A 19153-nucleotide genomic window follows, 5' to 3' on the forward strand; every position below is an offset into this window, starting at 1 on the left:
AGAAATGAAATTTAATACTAAAAATTCAGACTCAGAGAAATTATACACCCAATACAAAGTGAATCTTTCAAAAGACTTTTTGGTCAAAGTAAAAACATTCTGATACAATGCCAAGTTTTATATATGCACGTTCGAAGACAGGCATTGTAATAAAATGAGTTCTGAAGTTCTGTGAACTTTAATGGTTCGAGCTTTTACTCACCCTCCATTTAATATATAAGAAAAGTGATTTCCAATGGACATTAATTTTCATTTTTCTACATAGAATAGCTCTTTGCTTTTTTCTGTTCAAATACATAGTCAATTTAAATTTCTAAGTTTGCATTCAAAAGCAGATTTTTAAAGAAAGACTAATTCTTATTGGTTTGAATTCAGTCCACTGATTGGCTTTGCCCTCCGTTATTCCCCACATAGTTACCTTCTATTTTGTGCAGCCTCTTCTAAACCTTAGCAGTGGTACTTATGAGAGAATCACCACTATCACCCTTTTCTATCAAATCTTTGGGCTTTTAACATTTTAGCCATACATCATGTTCCAGTTCAAATACTATTTATTCCATGAAGACTCTTGAATGTGCCCAGGATACTAAGATGAGGAATTCCCTCATGTTTGAGAATATTGTATACTATGTCCTAATTGACTTTCATATTTATCTGTTAAAAAAAGGAAAAAAATGAAAAAAAATTCATAATTATACTAGACTAGAAATATTATGAAGTCATGGAACTGGTCTCCTCTCAACACGTCTCTGTCTTTCTTCTGTTACCTGCAGGTAAAATGCAATTTAAGAAATCATGGCAATGAATATATGAAAATTTAACCCGTTGTTTTCAATATCACTTGTAGGTGGACTAGATTCAATCATTTATTTCTTCTCCCTCTGAATGCTAAAAGTCCTTAATTTGTGGGAGCAGACTAAGAAATGTATTCCTTAAGAGGGCTGCTCAGCAAAAGGCATTGGATACCTTTGAGATGGATACAGAAAAAAGATTTATCTTCCTTCCAAATTTAAACAAGAGGCGAGGAAGCTATGCTTTAAAAAGTACTGAATGAAACAAATATAGGTTTTTGTTCTCATGCATGTCCATCTCTGTTGTTCTGTTTTGCTCACACTGAACACCTTTGGGACAAAAGCTCCAGAGTCTTGGGGGTTTTTCATGGAGTTGCATCTCCTCCCAAGGATTGCTTTGATGACACTCACTGTAGTGGAATGGAGCCATCTGTCACAGCTCTTAAGCAAAGAACATGGAGTCAGAGGGAATTTACCACACTGGATCTCCTTTTGGCCATGGAGATCCTCACCAGGAGATCAGGGTCCATGCTGGGCATCTGTGTAATGAGTGATTCCAAAGGCGTCAACTTTGGGCATCTGTGTGATCCCCTGGATCTGCTGATCTTTTAGGGAGACAGTTGATTCCACAGCACTTCTGCATGCAGACTGTGCCTTTATATTAAAAGCTCAATTTGTAAACATGAATATGCACACACACAATTCTCTGTGTATGCTCCAAGGCTGGGTAGAAATTATGTCTCCTCCTTGTTTTGAGACCACCATTTCATGTATCAACTGGACTAGAAGAGAAACAAATGATACTTTGATCTCATAAGATGCGAGTTCCCATACTGTTATCTATCACTCTGGTGTTATTCATTTCAATCAGGCATTTTTAATCTCAGATCACTTAATATGCAGTAAAATGAGCATCCGTTTTATTAAAAATTAGCAAGCAATTGCCTTGTTCCAATAAACAAATTGTTCACAATGCTGGGGAATCTACATTTTTCTGATTACTATAATGAACGGGGTCAGGGAAAGAGAGAAAAAATGGGCAGACTTCAGAAAAGACCCAATTAAGATCACAGCCCAGACGCCATCTTGGCCATATTGGGCTCCTCCTCATTTGCCTGGAGGCTTCATCCACAGGAAGGTAAAAGATTAAAGGTCTGGCATCCCTACTTGGCAGAAGCTGTGGTCCGAGGTTTGGATCTTGCTGAGTTTTCCAAGTGCTGAGCTCATGACAAGATTGAAATTATCTACAGCTGTGATCAAATGATGAAGCATGAGAAAAACCCAACCCTAAAGAGTCACTGGCCAAGAGGATTCACAAATGACAGGTGAAGATGCTATCTCCTTGTTGGAAGGTCCCTGACATCATCCATCCCTGGACCTCCTCTTCTCTAATGTCACCCACTCCCTGCACACTAGTTACTTCTGTGACTGCTTCCCCATCTGTAAATCAGGAGATCTGCAAGGGCAGGGTTTGAGTGCCAGTTATCCTTGTCTTCTGAATGTCTGGCAAAATCCATTATCTACAGTGTGCATGCGTGTGTGTGCGTATGTGTGTGAGTGTGTGTGTGTGTGAGATGAACTGGTGTGTTAATTAAAGGCAGGAACTATCTTTTACTCCTTTCTCTTCATTTCCATGATATTTAACCTTGTATTAAGTATACTGTAGGTGCATAATTATGAGAACACTCTAAATTATATGAAATCTTTGCATGCAGCATGGAGACCCTACAGACTATAAGCTCTGTGAGTCAGAGGTCTCGTTCTTGCGCTCTTGACTGCCAAGTCCAGTGAAATCTGTAGTAAAGGAAGGAGAGGACTAAAAAAGGGAATTGTTGGGGAATTGTGTGTGAAATGTAAGTACTTTTATCTGTCTACACAAGGACGCACCTAACCAAAGCAGAAGTGAGACAGTGAGGATGCTGATTCTCTTCAGCTCTGACCTACTTCTCACGAGACAATGAGTTTTTTTCGAGAAACTGTGTCTCCCCTTTGGGCTTCAGTTTCTTTTTCTATAAAATGAGGTTGATAAAATGGTTGAAACATGCTGGAAGTTTCCTTCCAGCTCTGTTATTTCTAAAATACAATAGATGGCCCAGAGGATGGATTCCTGTATTTGAAATACAAATTTAGCCCACTTTTGAACTGTGTGACCAGAAGCAAGTCATTTGAGCCCTGTCCGCCTTCCTTTCTCTTCTACAAAATAGAAATAATAATAGCATTGACCTACCTGGTTGTTGTGAGGATAAAATGTGTAAATAGCTTGGCAAAATGTAAAATGCCACATAAATGTCTGCTATTATTGGATATTTCTCTGTGTACTTATGTTTTTTTGCTTTTGTGTCTCTCTCTTTTTTTCTCACTCCCTCTCACTCTCAATCTCTCTCTGTTTCTCTCTTAACCATTTACTCTTCCCAACACTATGGTCCAGAAGGGAATATATCTGTGCTTCCCAGGGGGCTCAGCTTATCCCTTGAAAGTAGTTTCACTGCTGAGAGAATCTGCCTGAATTTGTGAGCCTGTCAAAACCAGCAAAACCAGAACCCAAAGAAGTCCTTTCTCCAGTCCAAAATGTGTATCGTTGTGTACCCAGAAGAATCACCCAAACACTTCAAATCACCTTCTTACCCCAGTAGGAGCCGCGGGAGGCCTGTTCTTTTTCAAACAGGTTACCCAAGGTTTCAATGACCTTGGAAGGCTTCTGGGATGTTGCTTGTTTAAATAACTGCCAAAGTTTCCAGAATGCTTTCTCAAATGCATTAAGCCAAACTCTGCTGTTTATCATCAGACAGCTGTTTGGAAAGCATTTCATTATATTTGATGCACACACAATTCCTATACGCCTCATACCTGTCTCATCATATCCCATGGCAGTAGTGGGGAAGAGATCAAGCTGAAATCCAGCTTTTTGCTTGGGAGATACCTTGAGAACCTCAGTGCAATTGCATAGCTAATGATTTTTAGAAATCCCCTGGCTTCTTTATTCCGCACATGTGATAAGATGAGTGAATATCTTATAATCAGCAGACAAAATACAGTGTTTAGCATTATGTCCTGCCAAACTGTATGGCTCGCAAGAGCATGTCAGGAAAGTTACTGCGATGCATATCTAATCAAGGTTACAGATACCTAGTTCTTCTCTAGAAAAAAAAATAGCTGTCTGGTTATGTCTGGACAGAAAATTCAAGGATATATGACAAGGAAAAAGCAGGACCACCAACTCTCAGGTACTGATCCATCCTTGATGCCTTTCTGAGATGGCAATCCAGACTCAGGTTTTGCTGGGTAGAAATCGGAGTGCCTCTGCTGTATTTTGTCATTGTTGTTTTTCATTTGTACCCAACTCTTTGTCAACACATTTGGGATTTTTTTGGCTTTTGTCATTTGCTTTTCCAGTTCATTTTACAGATGAGAAAAATGAGACAACAGGATGAAGTCACTTGCCCCGAGACACACAGCTAATCGGTGTTTGAGGCTGGATTCAAACTCAGGAACATGAGCCCTCTTGACTCTTGGGCTGGTGCTCCATCCATTGAGCCCTTTCGCTGCCCTTTCTCTCTCAGTTCTCTCAGGAGTTCTCTCAGGAGGACTGATGTTCCCTATTCTGAGCACCTTAATTATGAAGGACTTGAATTATGGGACTTGGTTATAAATGCACATTTTTCATCATTATTGGTTGCTCATTGTTGCTAGTAGCTAAGCAGTGTCATGGATGAAGAGCTAGGCCTGAAGTCAGAGAGACCTATTCAAGCCTCAAGGACATTCATCAACTTGGTGATCTTGGACAAATCTGTCTGAGTTCCTAATCTGTAAAATGGAGATCAGAATAGCACCTACTTTCAAGAGCCTTTGTAAACATAAAATGGGATAATATTCCTAAAGTACGGTGCAAATTTTAAAGTATCTAAATGGTAATTAATGGCCATTTGTTTTTGTGGCGCTATTTGGGGTCAAAGGCAAAATTGCACAATGGTTAGACATCTGGTCTCAGAGCAGGAAGACCTGGTTTCAAGGCCATTCTCTGACAGATGTTAGCTGTGGGACATTTCACTCCTTGGCTCCTTTCTGGAGAGAAGTTGCCCACCAATGAGGGTGCTTCCTCTCCTTTGCCAATGAAATCCACAGGCAGTCTCATTCTTGTAATGAAAACAATAACAAATCATATTTTCATACCATTTTTGAGGTTTATAAGACACTGTCCCACCACTTTTTAGGGAGGAAAGGAGCAGATATTGTCCATAGGTATAACAAACATAGATATCATCCACATTTTATACATAAAGAAACTGAAGTAAAAAGAAAGGAGTTGACTGCTTAGTTAAAAGGTGTTAGAACTGAGGACTGAAATCAGATTTCCTAGAAAAATACCCCTGACTTCACTCCTTAATGATACATTGAATTATAAGCATTTCCATTTGCCTTCACTGTGCTCAGAAGGCAAAGTTCGTGGCTGCCAAGAAGGCTGGTGTTCATGACACTAGAGACCTGATTGGAACTCTTCTAACAAATGTGCACTGAGAGCACCTCTGAGGAAGGCCACAGCAAAGCTATTGAACATTATTTGTTCCACAGTGACCCGAGAGCCCAGATGCCAGGAGCTATGGTGGTTCCAAGTGGCAACCTCCCATCCTTCTCCATGCATATTCTTGGAACAAGTCTGTTCACTATCGTTATACAAGTTTCAATTGACTTACATGTTTCACTATCTAGATTGGGTTCCCTGAGAGCAGTCTATGTCTGTCTCTCTGTGTCTATCTCTGTCTCAGTCCATCTCTCTCTGTCTCTGTTTCTCTGTCTCTGTGACTTTCCTTAACTTTTTTCAATTTGTCTTCCAGTCTCATAACACAATTGAAGATCTTCTCCAATATTTTCAATGGTCTCTTAATTGGCAAAATTGATGGCCTTTCACAACCCCCAAACTTCTTGACCTTTTCAACCTTTGATAGTGTGCTCAGCATCCTCTCCCTGGTGTACTTTCTTGTTTCTGGCTCTTCATTTCACTGTTTTCTCTTGTTTTCTACCTATCTACCTACCCAATAGCCTACCTTTGTTGACTTATTCATATCACAGCCCCTAACTGCTTCATCCTGGTCCTTTTATTATTTTTATACTACCTCTTGATTACTGCATCAGCTGCCATGAATCTAATTATCACTTCTTTGCATTTGCTTTCCATATGTATATATCAAGCCCAAGTCTCTCTCTTGAGCTCCTGTCACACATCATCAAACGCCTATTGGATATTTCCAACAAGATGTCACTTGGACATCTCACAACAATCTTTCCTTCCAAAATGCCTTCCAAAAGTCCTTCTTCCAAATATCCTTATATATCTTGAGGGAACTACCAATATCCCAGTCTCCAGGTATAAAATCCCCACTCTCCCTCATCCAAATATCTAATCCAGTAAATTAATCAGTGAACAAACATTTTTTAAATGTCTATGATGTGTCAGTGTTGTGCTAAATGCTGTGCATAACAAAAGCCACAACAAAAATCCAGTCCCTGTTCTCAAAGAATTAACAACCTAGTAGAGGAGGAGGAGGAGGAGGAAAAGAAGAAGAAGAAGAGAGAAAGAGAACAAAGAGAGAGAGAGAACAGAGAAAGAGAGACAATAGAGAGAGGGGGGAGACAGAAAGGGGAGAGAGAGAGAGAGAGAGAGAGAGAGAGAGAGAGAGAGAGAGAGAGAGAGAGAGAGAGAGAGAGCGCAATATAAAAGATAAATAAGTAGTGATTAGAAGAGAGAAGACATTAAAATTAAGATGTTTTGGAATGGCTTCTTGTAGGAGACAGAATTTTAACTAGGACTTAAAGGAAAGCAGGGAAATCAATAGGTGGGATGAAGAGGGAGAACATTTAAGGCATGGAGGATGACTAAATAAATTCCCAAGAGTGGAGAAATGTCTTCTTTGTAGAACAGAAAAGAGGCCATGGCTATTGGATCAATGATTTTGTGGCAGCAGAGAATAACATGCAAATTGGCTGCAGAATAGGAGAGGGATATTTCAAGAAGTGCTTTGAATGTCAATCTTAGAAGTTTGCATTTGATCCTGGACAGAATATGAAGCTCCTGTTTATGGAATTGGGGAATGGGGTGTTTTGGGGAAAATTACTTTGGGGGAAGAATGAAGAATAGAGTAGGAAGAAAAATATAGAAAGAACCCATTAGCAGGCTAATCTAAATATGAGGCAATGAAGGTTTCTACCAGAGTGGGAGCAGTGTTAGAAGAGAGAAAATGTGTATATTTGAGCAGTATCGCAAAGGTGAAACTGATAGACAACAAAATGAATATGGGGCTCACAGATGCTGAAGAGTTAAGTGTGACACCTAGGTGGTGAGCCTGAGGGACTGGAAATACACTACTGCCTTCTGCAGTAATAGAAAAGGTAGGAGGTGGGGAGGATTTGGGAGAAACCTAATGAATTCAGTTTGGGACGTGTTGAATTTGAGATGTCAGAATCTAGTTCCAGTTGTCTGAAAGGGAATTGGAAATGTTTTGGATAGATAGAGATTGGAGGATAGCAAAGAGGTTAGGGCAGGGTAGGCAGACTAAAAATCATCAGAATAGAGATAATAATTCAATATGGAAGCTGATGAGATCACTAAATGAAATAATATAGAGGAAAAAGAGAAAAAGCCCGAGGACAGAACTCTAAGGGACATCTACAGTTAGAGACATGATCTGCATGAGGATCCATTAAACAGACTGAGAAGAATCAATCCAGTGGTAGATAGGAGGAAAACCAGGAGACAGTGGTGTCCTGAAAATGGAGAGGAGTGGGATTAATGGGGTTCAAGGCTATGAGAGATTCAAAAGAATGAGGACTGAGGAAAAGTCATTAGGTTCCACAATTAAGGGATCACTGATGACTCTGGAGTTTCAGTAGAATGATTAAGTTAGAATTCTAATTGTAAAAGGTTAAAAAGTGAGATGAGAGAGTGTGGAAGTATCTATTATAGACAGATTTTCAAGGAGGTTAGCTGCAAAGTGCAGAAGAGATACAAGCCATAAGATCATTTAATCATGTGAGGCAGAGATTAAGGAGTAGACAGTGGCAGAAGGTAACTGAATAATGAAAGATAAGAAAGAAGGAAGAAAAGGGAGCTCTTGGCAATTGGCCTCTATTTTTATTATTATAATTATGTATAAAATATGAGGCAAAGTTTTTAGCTGAAGAAGGTAGGAATCATAGAAGGTTTGAGGAGGGATGAGAAAGTTTTGAAGAGCTTTGGGGAAGAGCTTTGATAATGCGGGTATAGAAGGATTTCCTAGAAATAGTGAGGGTTGATTTGAAGTTGTATAACTTAAACTTTTATTGGGTCCCATCAGAAAAGTTGTATGATTTTTTCTAGCTTCGTTCATCAGCAAGCATGTAAGAGAGCTGAGGGTCGGCAGGGAATAAGTGGTAAAGTGATGAAGGAGATAGGGGGTCAAAAGAAGACAATATATAGTTGAATTGGTTTACTAATAGGTCAAGATGAGGAGAAAGAGGAGGTGACTAAGGCAGAGAGGATGTCCTAAGAAAGAATTAAGAATTCATAGATTTGGGAATCAGGTGTCAAAAGTTTTCTTATATATCAGCATATTATCTCTTGAATTGCTTCCCTTCTCTCTCCTAAATGTGTTTCAAGACCACGTGAACTCTCTATTGAAATATGAGAAAAGCCTCCAAAATAATTTTCCTCCCTCATCTCCTTCCATTCCAATTTCTATTCCATAGAGCTGTAAGTGGGATTTTCCTAAAATGGAGGTCTCACCTTGTCAAGTCCCTATTCAACAACCTCTAAGTTGCCCCTAATAAATTAATAAATCTTAATGTGTTTTGCGTTATGAATTCCTTTGGCAAGTCAGTGAAGTCTAATGACTCTTTCTAGAAGGATGATTTTGTTAATGAATAAAATAAACAACATTTGTTTATAAAGAGAATTGATGGTATTGAGATAAAGATGCATTTTTCTTATCCAAGTTCATGGAGAAGGAAATGAAAGAGGAGAAGGAGGAGGAAGAGGAAAAGAAGGAAGAGGAGGAGAAGAAGGAAGAGGAAGAGAAGAAGGAAGAGGAAGAGGAGAAGAAGGAAAAGGAAGAGGAGAAGAAGGAGAGAAGGAAGAGAGGGAGGAGGAGGATGAGGAGGAGGAAAAAAGAGTGGAGGAGAAGGAAGGAGAGAATGGGGGGGGGAAAAGAAGAAGGAGGGAGGAGAAGGAGGGGGGAGGAGAAGGAGGAGAAAAAGAAGAAGAGACTCTTCCTGCCCCAACTCCATTTCCAGGTATATGGCTAAGTGAAATTAAAGAGTAAGTAACTGAGTAGGAAATTTCTCACATAAGTTCTTACAAAATACAAATTTTCTATCTCATCATCCAAATCACTACTCTAACATTTCCTTACAAATTTTATTTTTTTCTAGATCAAACTGTAGTAACAATAATAACAACAACTACCATTACTATTAATATTATTATTAACTGTGGAGTGTTATCGGCAGGATATGAGCTCAGGATATGGCCAAAAATCTTGCTGGAATTGCCCAGTTTCTAACTTTCTCCATTATTTAAAAAAAAACAAAAAAAACAAAACAAAAAAAAAAAAAAAACACTTTAAGACCTTTCTTTAGGAGACATCAGTTCCACCATCGGTTTTCTGCTATTTTCCATTTCTTCCTACAAAGTCATCAAGTTAGCATGCATTTATTAAGCACCTATTATATATCAGGCCCTGTGCTGATTAGAAAACATTCTTGAGAAGATTAAGTCATGATCAACTCTGATGGATGTAGCTCTTTTCACAATGTGGTGATAGGCCAGTTCCAAAAGACTTGTGATGGGGAGAGCCATCTGCATCCAAAGAGAGGACTATAGAGACTGAATTTGGATTGCTTGCTGTCTAGGGAGGAGAGTGGGGAGAAGGGAGGGAGAAAAATTTTGAACACAAGGTTTTGTAAGGATAAATGTTGAAAACTATCTTTGTTTTTTTTTAAATTAAAAGCTACTATAAATTTTAAAAAAAAGTTCTTTGGAGCCTATTTTGGCCATCTGTTTGAGCAAATGTAGAGCCTACACCATCAACCTCTTGATTTTGCTAGGAGTGCTTGGAACATTCTGGCTCACCCATTTCTGGTTTAAAAAAAATTACCAAAAATCAAATAATGCTCTCTTGGAGGATGCTTGTAGCTATCACATTATTTTGGAAAGTAGAGGTTCACTTTTCCTGTCCCCCTTCCTGGAGAATTTATCCGAATTATATTCATAAAAGCAAGTTTCACTTTTGTAGTATCTTTTCAAATTCGTATACCTACCATTTCCCACAATTTCTCAATAGTCTTCCAATAGTGGACAGTCTGGATGAGAATCCATTAATTCAACTGTCAATGAAACTGAATATCAAATTCCAAGAAAAAGCCAGGATCTGAGAGAAGAGAGGGGATGTTCCCATGGCCAAGCAAACCTATTTAGATAAGTCTAATGATATGTCTACCTGGGTATTTCTACTGGATTGATCAGTTGATATAGTCAAAAAACATTGGAATCATCTATCATATAGAGTCTCAAGAGATGTTTCTGATCCCATATGTATATATTTAGTGTCCATTTTCATTAACTTAAATGAAAAACTATGAACATGTGGGATTTCATAGAATGTTGGACTTAGATTCAAAAAGTTATTGGAGTTATTATGTCAAATCCTGAATTAGGTACTTAATAGCTGCATGAACTTAGGAACATCACTTAATCTCTCTCGAACTCTGTTTACTGCTCTGTAAAATATCTACCTAGCAAGATTATAATAAAGACAAAATGTAATAATATTTGAAAAGAGCTTTGTAAATATTAAAATGTTATATGAATATTCAGTAGTAGTAATTATTGCCATCATCGTCTTCATCATCATTGTCATTGTAGTAAGAGGAGGAGTAATAGAAGTACTAATAGTATAAATAGAGGAGAAGGAGCAGCAGCAGAAGAAATTGTAGGACCATAATGAAGTTCAATGTATTCATAAGCCAGCCAATATATAAAATAGTGGGAATAATTATTATTAAGACACGATTAAATAAAATGTCTCTTGAAATATCATCATTCAAAAAGTTATCAAACTGTGCATACCCTTTGACCCAGCATTGCTGTTATTGGGATTATATCCCAAAGAAATACTGAGTAGGGGAAAGGGACCTATATGTGCCAAAATGTTGTGGCAGCTCTTTTGTAGTAGCCAAAAACTGGAAGATGAATGGATGTCCATCAATTGGAGAATGGTTGGGTAAATTGTGGTATATGAATGTTATGGAATATTATTGCTCTGTAAGAAATGACCAGCGGGAGGAATACAGAGAGGCCTGGAGAGACTTACATCAACTGATGCTGAGTGAAATGAGCAGAACCAGAAGATCACTGTACACTTCAACAACAATACTGTATGAGAATGTATTCTGATGGAAGTGGAAATCTTCAACATAAAGAAGATCCAACTCACTTCCAGTTGATCAATGATGGACAGAGGTAGCTACACCCAGAGAAGGAACACTGGGAAGTGAATGTAAACTGTTAGCACTAATATCTGTCTGCCCAGGTTACTTATACCTTCGGAATCTAATACTTAATATGCAACAAGAAAATGGTATTTACACACATATATTGTATCTAGGTTATACTGTAACACATGTAAAATGTATCGGATTGCCTGTCATCGGGGGGAGGGGGTGGAGGGAAGGAGGGGATAATTTGGAAAAATGAATACAAGGCATAATGTTATAAAAAAATTAGTCATGCATATATACTGTCAAAAAATTATAAATAAAATAAAAAAGAAATATCATTCATCTCTAAATTCCAGATATAACATTGATTTGTAAAATGATTATAATAAAATTTTTCATAGATTTTGTATTCCATTACTCATCATTTCCAAGCTACAGGGAACAAAAGGCTTTCAAAATATAAAGACCTAGAGAAAGAATTAAACTTTTATTGAAAAAGAATGTTGTAGATATCATTAATTTCATCATTCTGGTGGTTATTTTAAAGAATTTTGTCATAAGCCTACTGAGTATAAAGTTACCTCCAAATACTTTTACTCAATTATCAATAAAACAGATTTTAAATCTGTAATTTTAAATCCCATCTCCATTGTCCATGGAATATAAACAAAAAGAAAACCAGTAAGTTAACAACTTATCATAGTTCTTTCTAAATTCTATTAAGCAAGATAAAAAGAAAGAAAACATTGTTAATACAATAAAACACTAGCAAAATAAAATATTTCTTTACTGATTTCTGGTTTATAAATTCAATTTTTAGGAAAACCTCAGGAAATGACATACTACTTTTAATTCAAACAGATTAGTCCATTCCTTCACTTTGTGATGGAGAGCATTTGGATACTTCTTCTGTCTAGAATCATGTGATTCAAGAATTCATGTGAGTTTTTTTTTTTAATTCAATCATCCTGTGTCCATATCTATCATGGCTTTAGAGTCTAAAATCATACTCCTTTTATACTATTTCATTTTTCCACATTTACATTCATTGATAATTGATTTAAAAATACAATTATGTCTCAAAGACAGCATATTTTTGGTTGGCACTTACTTATTTAAAATACTAAGGAGGATTTCATCCATTATTTTAAGAAAGCATTGGCCCTATTAAGATGTTTCTAGAAATAATCTAAATCATAAAATAAAATTAATCCCTTTTTTTTTGCTAATCTACTGTGGTTCCATATACCATTTTTATAAATGTTTATATCATCTAATACTGGATTTGATAGCAGGGGAGAAGGTAAACAACATCAATTTAGCAATTACCATGAACTAGTCTTTCTGCTGTGTTTTATAAATGTTATCACATTTGTCCTCACAACAGCCCTGTGAGGAAGGTGCTATTTGTAGCATTATTTCATAATTGGGGAAACTGAGTCAGAGCGACATTAAGCTTGCCCAGGATCACATAGCTAGCAAGAATCTGAGGCTAGTTTGAACTCAGATCTTCTTGACTTCCTGACAAAAACAATTTCATTTCACAAAAGCCCTTCTAAATGCAACTGTGAAAAGACACTTGAGGATTTGCAACATACTATACACTCGTGATTTGATTTGATTCTCACCATGATTCTGGCTGTTGTGATACATATTTTACAAAGAAGGAATATCTTTGGCTGAACCTACTTGATTTGGTCATTTTTACAGCTAATGAATGTCTGAAGTAAAATTCAAACCACTTTACAATCAGCCAGTCAACAAGTATTTGTGAGATGTATTCTATCTCAGCACTAAGTGATGAACATAAGAAAAAAAAAAAAGCAACAATAATCATCCTTGCAAAGGGATTATAGTCTAGTGGGGTGGATGAGACAACATGCAAATGATTATGCAAAAACAAAATGTATACAACATAAGGAAGTCATTGCCACTATGAAGTCTAAAGAAAGACTTCTTGTACAAGGTGAATTTTATATATTTATTTGATCCTGGAAGTAATAGGATTTTTAAAAATTGGCTGGGACTTTTTGTGAGTTTTTTGTTTGTTTTTGTTTTGGAGGGAAGAAGGAAACATATATGAAATGCATTTCAAGAAGGAATCAGTAGGTCTTTGTGATGGGTTGAATGGAAAGGAGATATAGGTGATAAAAGACAATGAGGAGTTGAGAATTTAGGTGAGAAAGAAATGATTCTGTCTCCAGTTCCTTAACACCCCATGTCTTTTTGGCCTTTTTGGCAAAAGGTGTTGAAAAGGTCATCTCCAAAAGATCTGACCACTTGACTTCTCCTCCAAATTCTCTGCAATTTGGATTCTGAGTTCATTATCATTTAACAAAAACTGCCCTCTTCAAAGTTACCAATCATCTCTTTTTCCAATAATCTCTTAAATGCCTGAGCTAAAGATCTGTTCAAAACCTTCATCCATCTAAATTTTCACATCTTCTTGTCTTTGATATTTTCTTTCTTCTGTGGTTTCAGGGCACTTCTTCTTCCTTATTCTCCTATTTATATAACCGTTCCTTCGCTGTCTCCTTTGCTGGATTCTCACCCAGGGCTAAGAATTACTAGGGCAAACTTGGTGACAGAATAAAAGGAAAAGGGTCTGCAGAAGAAAAGATAGTTGAGTTGGTTCCCCAAAGTGTCAAAATGGGGAAGGAGAAGAGTGTAATCTTTTATTCATTGGTGTGGGCCTGAGAATATCTGAATAGTACAAGGCATTACAAATCAGTAAGATTTTCAAATATAAGTCTGGTGGCAGTGTCTAAGCACACACATGTATGCATGTACACACAGAGGTATGAGGTGGTTTGGGTAACTACAAGTAGCTCAATGACATAATCAAGTCAGGTGTGGAGGGGTGATAACTGCATTGGTCAAAAGACTGCATTATACACATTGACAATATCATAGACCTGAAATGTTATCATTTGCATCTACACATATGTTATTTGCTTACTGCATACTTCTCCATTATTAAACTGAAAGACTGAAGTGATTTTGATATTTTCAGATACCTAATTTTTTCATAACATGAACACTCATCATGTTACATTTCTAAAATATGGTTGTCCAAAAAGGGGGAAATTTCCTTCAGTTTTTTTTTTTTTCCAGTAATTGTGCCTTTGACTGTAGGTTCACCTTTTACTCTATGCTATTGTAGACCTAATTTTCTAACAATTAACCTAAACACTTTTCTTTTAGTTTTATAAATATTCTTAGATTCTTTGTAATGAAAAATAAAATCACCTCTTCAAAATTTGGATATGCTCCAGCAAAAACAAAAATTGGCATCCTTCCCAACCTTTTGCTCACATACTCTATTTTTCCTGAGTATGTACGTGAATGATCCCTTTTTGTCCTACCTCTGTGTTGTTTCATCCCATATAGCTGATGGCCACAGGCAGCGGTTTGACATTTATAACAGGTAAAAGAATAAAGGAATGGGAATGAAACATTCTGGTCCTTTTAGGAAGGAGTCAATAACCACTAATGGCATCCAATAGCCTACTTAGCTAGAAATGATCATATTTTCCTGAATGCATAATTGAGATACAAGCATATAACTGGCTGACATCAGAGCTGATCACAGGCAGAAGAGACAATAGAAACACCAGTCCGACATTCTCTTCGCTACTTCTATGACTACCCAACTGATGGAAAAAGAGATTACCAATCACTTGACCGAGCTTGATATTAAATTGCTCATTATGAAAAATAATAATTTCACATTAGTTTCAAAATTAAAAATCTTCTGGCTCAAATATAAGATTTTGAGATATCTGATTCCAAATTTCCCAATGTTCAGTGCTTTCTGATTTTATTGCTATATAAAGAGCATAAAATAAGTTCTTCAACTCATTGATAAAAATGAGAGGATGGAGTCTGAAAAACTTAATGGATCCACAAGTCTCTGTTCCAAGTATCATATTCACCAGCATTGGCCATGGGCCATGACCTGCTACTGTCATCCACAACTTCTGTACAACCTACTGTTGAAGCAACGCAAAGTTTTTCTCCTTAAATGTATAATTATAAATTAAATACATGATGTGATATACATGAAGGTTATTTGACTAAATCTATCATCTAATTGATGAGGAAAAGTGTCTGTCTCATTTAAACCTACATCATATTAATGTTATGTTAAATGAGCTGTCTAGGAAGATAGTGAATCCCTTAACACAAAGTCTTTTGAGCTAAAACTGAGTAAATAAGGAGGATTTTGAGGAGATGACATTGCTTGGTTATTCTATACCCTCTGAATTTTTTTTTAACTCTAATGCTTGTACATACAACAACAACATGGGTGGTACCCAACTTCAGGACCAGAAAAATCTGGATTCAAACCTCGCCTATTTAACATACTGCCTTTGTAACCCTAGAAAAGTCCTTTAGCATTTTAGCCCTCTGGACAAAACTCTAAGATGATAATTTGTAGGAAAAATCCTAACCTTCATTGATAAAAGGAGTTCCTTCACCCACAAGTTCCATACTCAAATGCAATCATAAATCTAATCCCTTTCCTATTATGTGAATTCTCCCTTTCCTATTTTTAAATCCCCAGTGGCTCTAAAACTCATTATTTAAATTTCATCTGCAGTCATAATGGACTTTCCACAAGATAAGTATTCTGGAAAAGCTGCATGTCAAGCATGGTAGGAAGGGGGGGGAATCTTAGGGGCTCTGTCATATTTATTAATTCAGAGACCTTTTATTGTTACTACCTGATATGCAGTTAGACCTACCCTTGTAATCCTTGAAAGGTAATTCAAAGTTCTATGGCCAACTTGGTCTTCTAGACAATGGCAATGGTGTCTTCCTAGATGACCATCACTGGTCATCACTACAGATCTGCTTCAATACTAAAATCTAATAATCTGCTCCTTTTTGATATTTTACTTGTCTAACCTACCTGATCTATGTTACCTATTAGTAATTAAGTGACATATAAACAGATACTTCCATCCTTTTGAGATTCATTAGTATTTAAAAGAACATTTTACAATTATTAATAATAGCTTTGAGTTTAAATATTGCTTTAAAATTGGGGAAGGGGGAAAGAATGTTTTACAAATAACTTATTTTATCCTTACAACTTTGAGAGGAAGGTATTATTATTTTCTCCACTTTACAGATGAGAATAATTGGTTAACTAACATACCCAGAATCAAACAGATTATAGGTATTTGAAACCAGATTTGAAATTAGATCTTCACAAACCTGGGCTCAGCCTTTTATATACTGAATTGTGATGTTCCCACTTAAAGGCCCCCTAGTGTCTGATAGAGAGGAGAAATCTTTCTCAAGATTAAGGGATTGTACTTTACTCAGCCACAGATAATATCCAACATTATCTGAGACCAAATTGGTCCTGACATCATTATTTCCAATTCCACAGTATTTACTGAGTCAAAGTAAGTGCATTGTCCTTGAAATTTCTGTTGGATAAGAACATTTCCTTTAAAAACAGAATATGTAAACCTGTCAAAGTCCACATTAGCTTATAGTTTTTGAATTAAGAAAAAGACAGAGTAGAAAGGAAGAAATACATTTTCCCAAATGACAGACAAAGGCAATAGGAGATGGCACTTTATGATTTTTTTTCCTTTTCAATATGTTTCACAGTTATACATATATATATATGCATACATATATATATGTATATACGTGCATATACATATAAATGCATATATATAAATAATTTTTAACAAGAAAGTTAAAGCCATAAGAGTATTCTTTAAATAGATCTCATAAAATATTTATCATAGAATAGTGTTGAGAAAGTCATATTTGTCATCAAGTTTTTGCAAGAAGCAGCTTCATATACATTTACACTTCAATGTACAAAAGTATAATACCACAGACTTCAAAACAAACAAACAAAAAACAACAACAAAATATTGAACTTAGATTGTTCCTAATATGTACTTGATAACCAATTCACCCAATGAAAATTGGACAGTACAGTTAAAAAAAAAAGAGATAGGTTGTAGAGTTAATAGAACAAAAAAGAGCCAAGTTGACTGAATATTTTTCATTGAATAAATTGGATATGTTCATTTGGCCACCTGAATAACCAACAACTACAATTAAGCACCTACTATGCAAAGGCACTGTGTGCTAAGACGCCTGGACAGACTAGGGCACTGACTCTACCATCATCATGTCAAAGTATCAAAGTCACAGTCATATTACTTTGAAAGAATTCCATGAATTAGGGTAAATAATTCAGAGTTACTCAGATTCTTGGACTACAAGTTAAAAACAAACAAATAATATCAACTGAGGAGCTAAATAAGCAAACTCCTCTTCCCTGAATGAAAATCAAATAGGCAGCATTATTGTTTTGTTGTAAACATATTTTCAAATGTATAACTATGTGATGTTGATCTAATTTACAGTTAATCAATAATTTAAGAAAGGCAAGAAAAGAATACAACAGTTCCCTGGCAAGTATCATTACAACCTCTGAAAAATAGAAAACATTTGTATTGTTCTCTAGGACTCAATGCTAAGTAAGATTCATTGTTCATTAGCATAAAGGATGCTTGGAAACAATAAGAAAATGTTTATTTTTCCCCTTAACAGAACTCTCTATGATCCAAAGGAAATTTTCCTTGTTACAATATTTTAAAAATATATGGCAATGGTATGATATGAAAGAAGGGAAAAACAACAATACAATTGTGAAATATTAAAACCAATTATATCATAGAAGAGGGCTTGGAAGAATGTTGATGGAACCAGTATTTATATGACATAAATCATGAGTCCAGGATGTATTAAAATGATTTTTAAAAAGGATTTCATTATTTCTCCATCATTACATGGTTAACATGAAATCTTCTAAACAGGAATGGAATCACTTTTTAACTGAGGAAAATAATATTTTAAATGACAGAAACTTAAAAAAATATGAATTAAATTAATCTTCAAAATAATTACATTTATTTCATTCCCATACTGCTTATAAAGAAAGGCAAAATGAAAATGGTAGGAATTTAAAAATATGTAACATTTAGTGGTTCATTCAGTTTAGTGATTTTTTTCAGACTTATTCTCCTATTTAAATATTTTTTTTAAACTTGGTTGAGTAAACAATTAGTATTCTATATTATTAGCTACCAACGGAGAGTAAGATAAAATTCTAAAAATAGATCAGTGATTAAAAAATTCTTTATATGCTGTCTTTTCCAACTTTTCCATCATCTTGCTAACACACATCACCTAAACAACAGTAAACAATGAAATTAACATCTAACTCCCTTATATTAGCATATCACCTGTCCACTTAAATAGGGAAAAATGCCAAAATAATATTTCCATGAAAATGAGTTCTATACTATTCACAATGAATACCACATGATAATTTGCTGGAGAGAGTAAAACATGATGAACAGAAGTAATCACCATCATTTTTTACCAACCTGGTATAGGCTGAGGTGCTAACACCACTGTGGGGAGATGCCTGGAGGCAGGGACTGGCCTAGATACTGCCATGGCCACCTGGTTTGTCATTAAATGTGGCTTTTCATGTTCATGAAAGAATCTTGATTCCTCAGGATGTATCCAAGTAGAGTCCAGAGCAAATGTGTTATTTAAATATATCTGTCCAAGATAAAGTAAAATGAATCTCTTAAAGTAAGTTATCATAATTTGCAAAATACACACACTCAGGGACATGTATTCAGTACTGCCTTACATTGGTTCAAAATAATGGCATTTCCAAGGCATTCCAAGGCAAATTGTTTAACTTTTGTAAAGATGAAGTTCTGGATATAGTTAGAAAAAAAAATTGCTGTTTAATTAATGTAAATACATTATCTCCTACTGAGGATCTGTTAGGCTTATATATACATTGAACAGCTGAAATAATTATGATAAATGGTCCC

General features: G+C 36.0%; 1 protein-coding gene across 1 annotated transcript in view; it reads right to left on the minus strand.

The window, feature by feature from the left end:
* Positions 1 to 19153, minus strand: part of TCERG1L (transcription elongation regulator 1 like) — a 321919-nt gene that overhangs the window by 298356 nt on the left and 4410 nt on the right. The window contains exon 3 of the mRNA XM_074284888.1: positions 18689 to 18869. Within this exon, the coding sequence (XP_074140989.1) occupies positions 18689 to 18869 (181 nt within the window). The remainder of the gene's footprint in view (positions 1 to 18688; positions 18870 to 19153) is intronic.

Source organism: Sminthopsis crassicaudata, chromosome 2 (assembly GCF_048593235.1).
Source record: "Sminthopsis crassicaudata isolate SCR6 chromosome 2, ASM4859323v1, whole genome shotgun sequence".
NCBI lineage: Eukaryota > Metazoa > Chordata > Mammalia > Dasyuromorphia > Dasyuridae > Sminthopsis > Sminthopsis crassicaudata.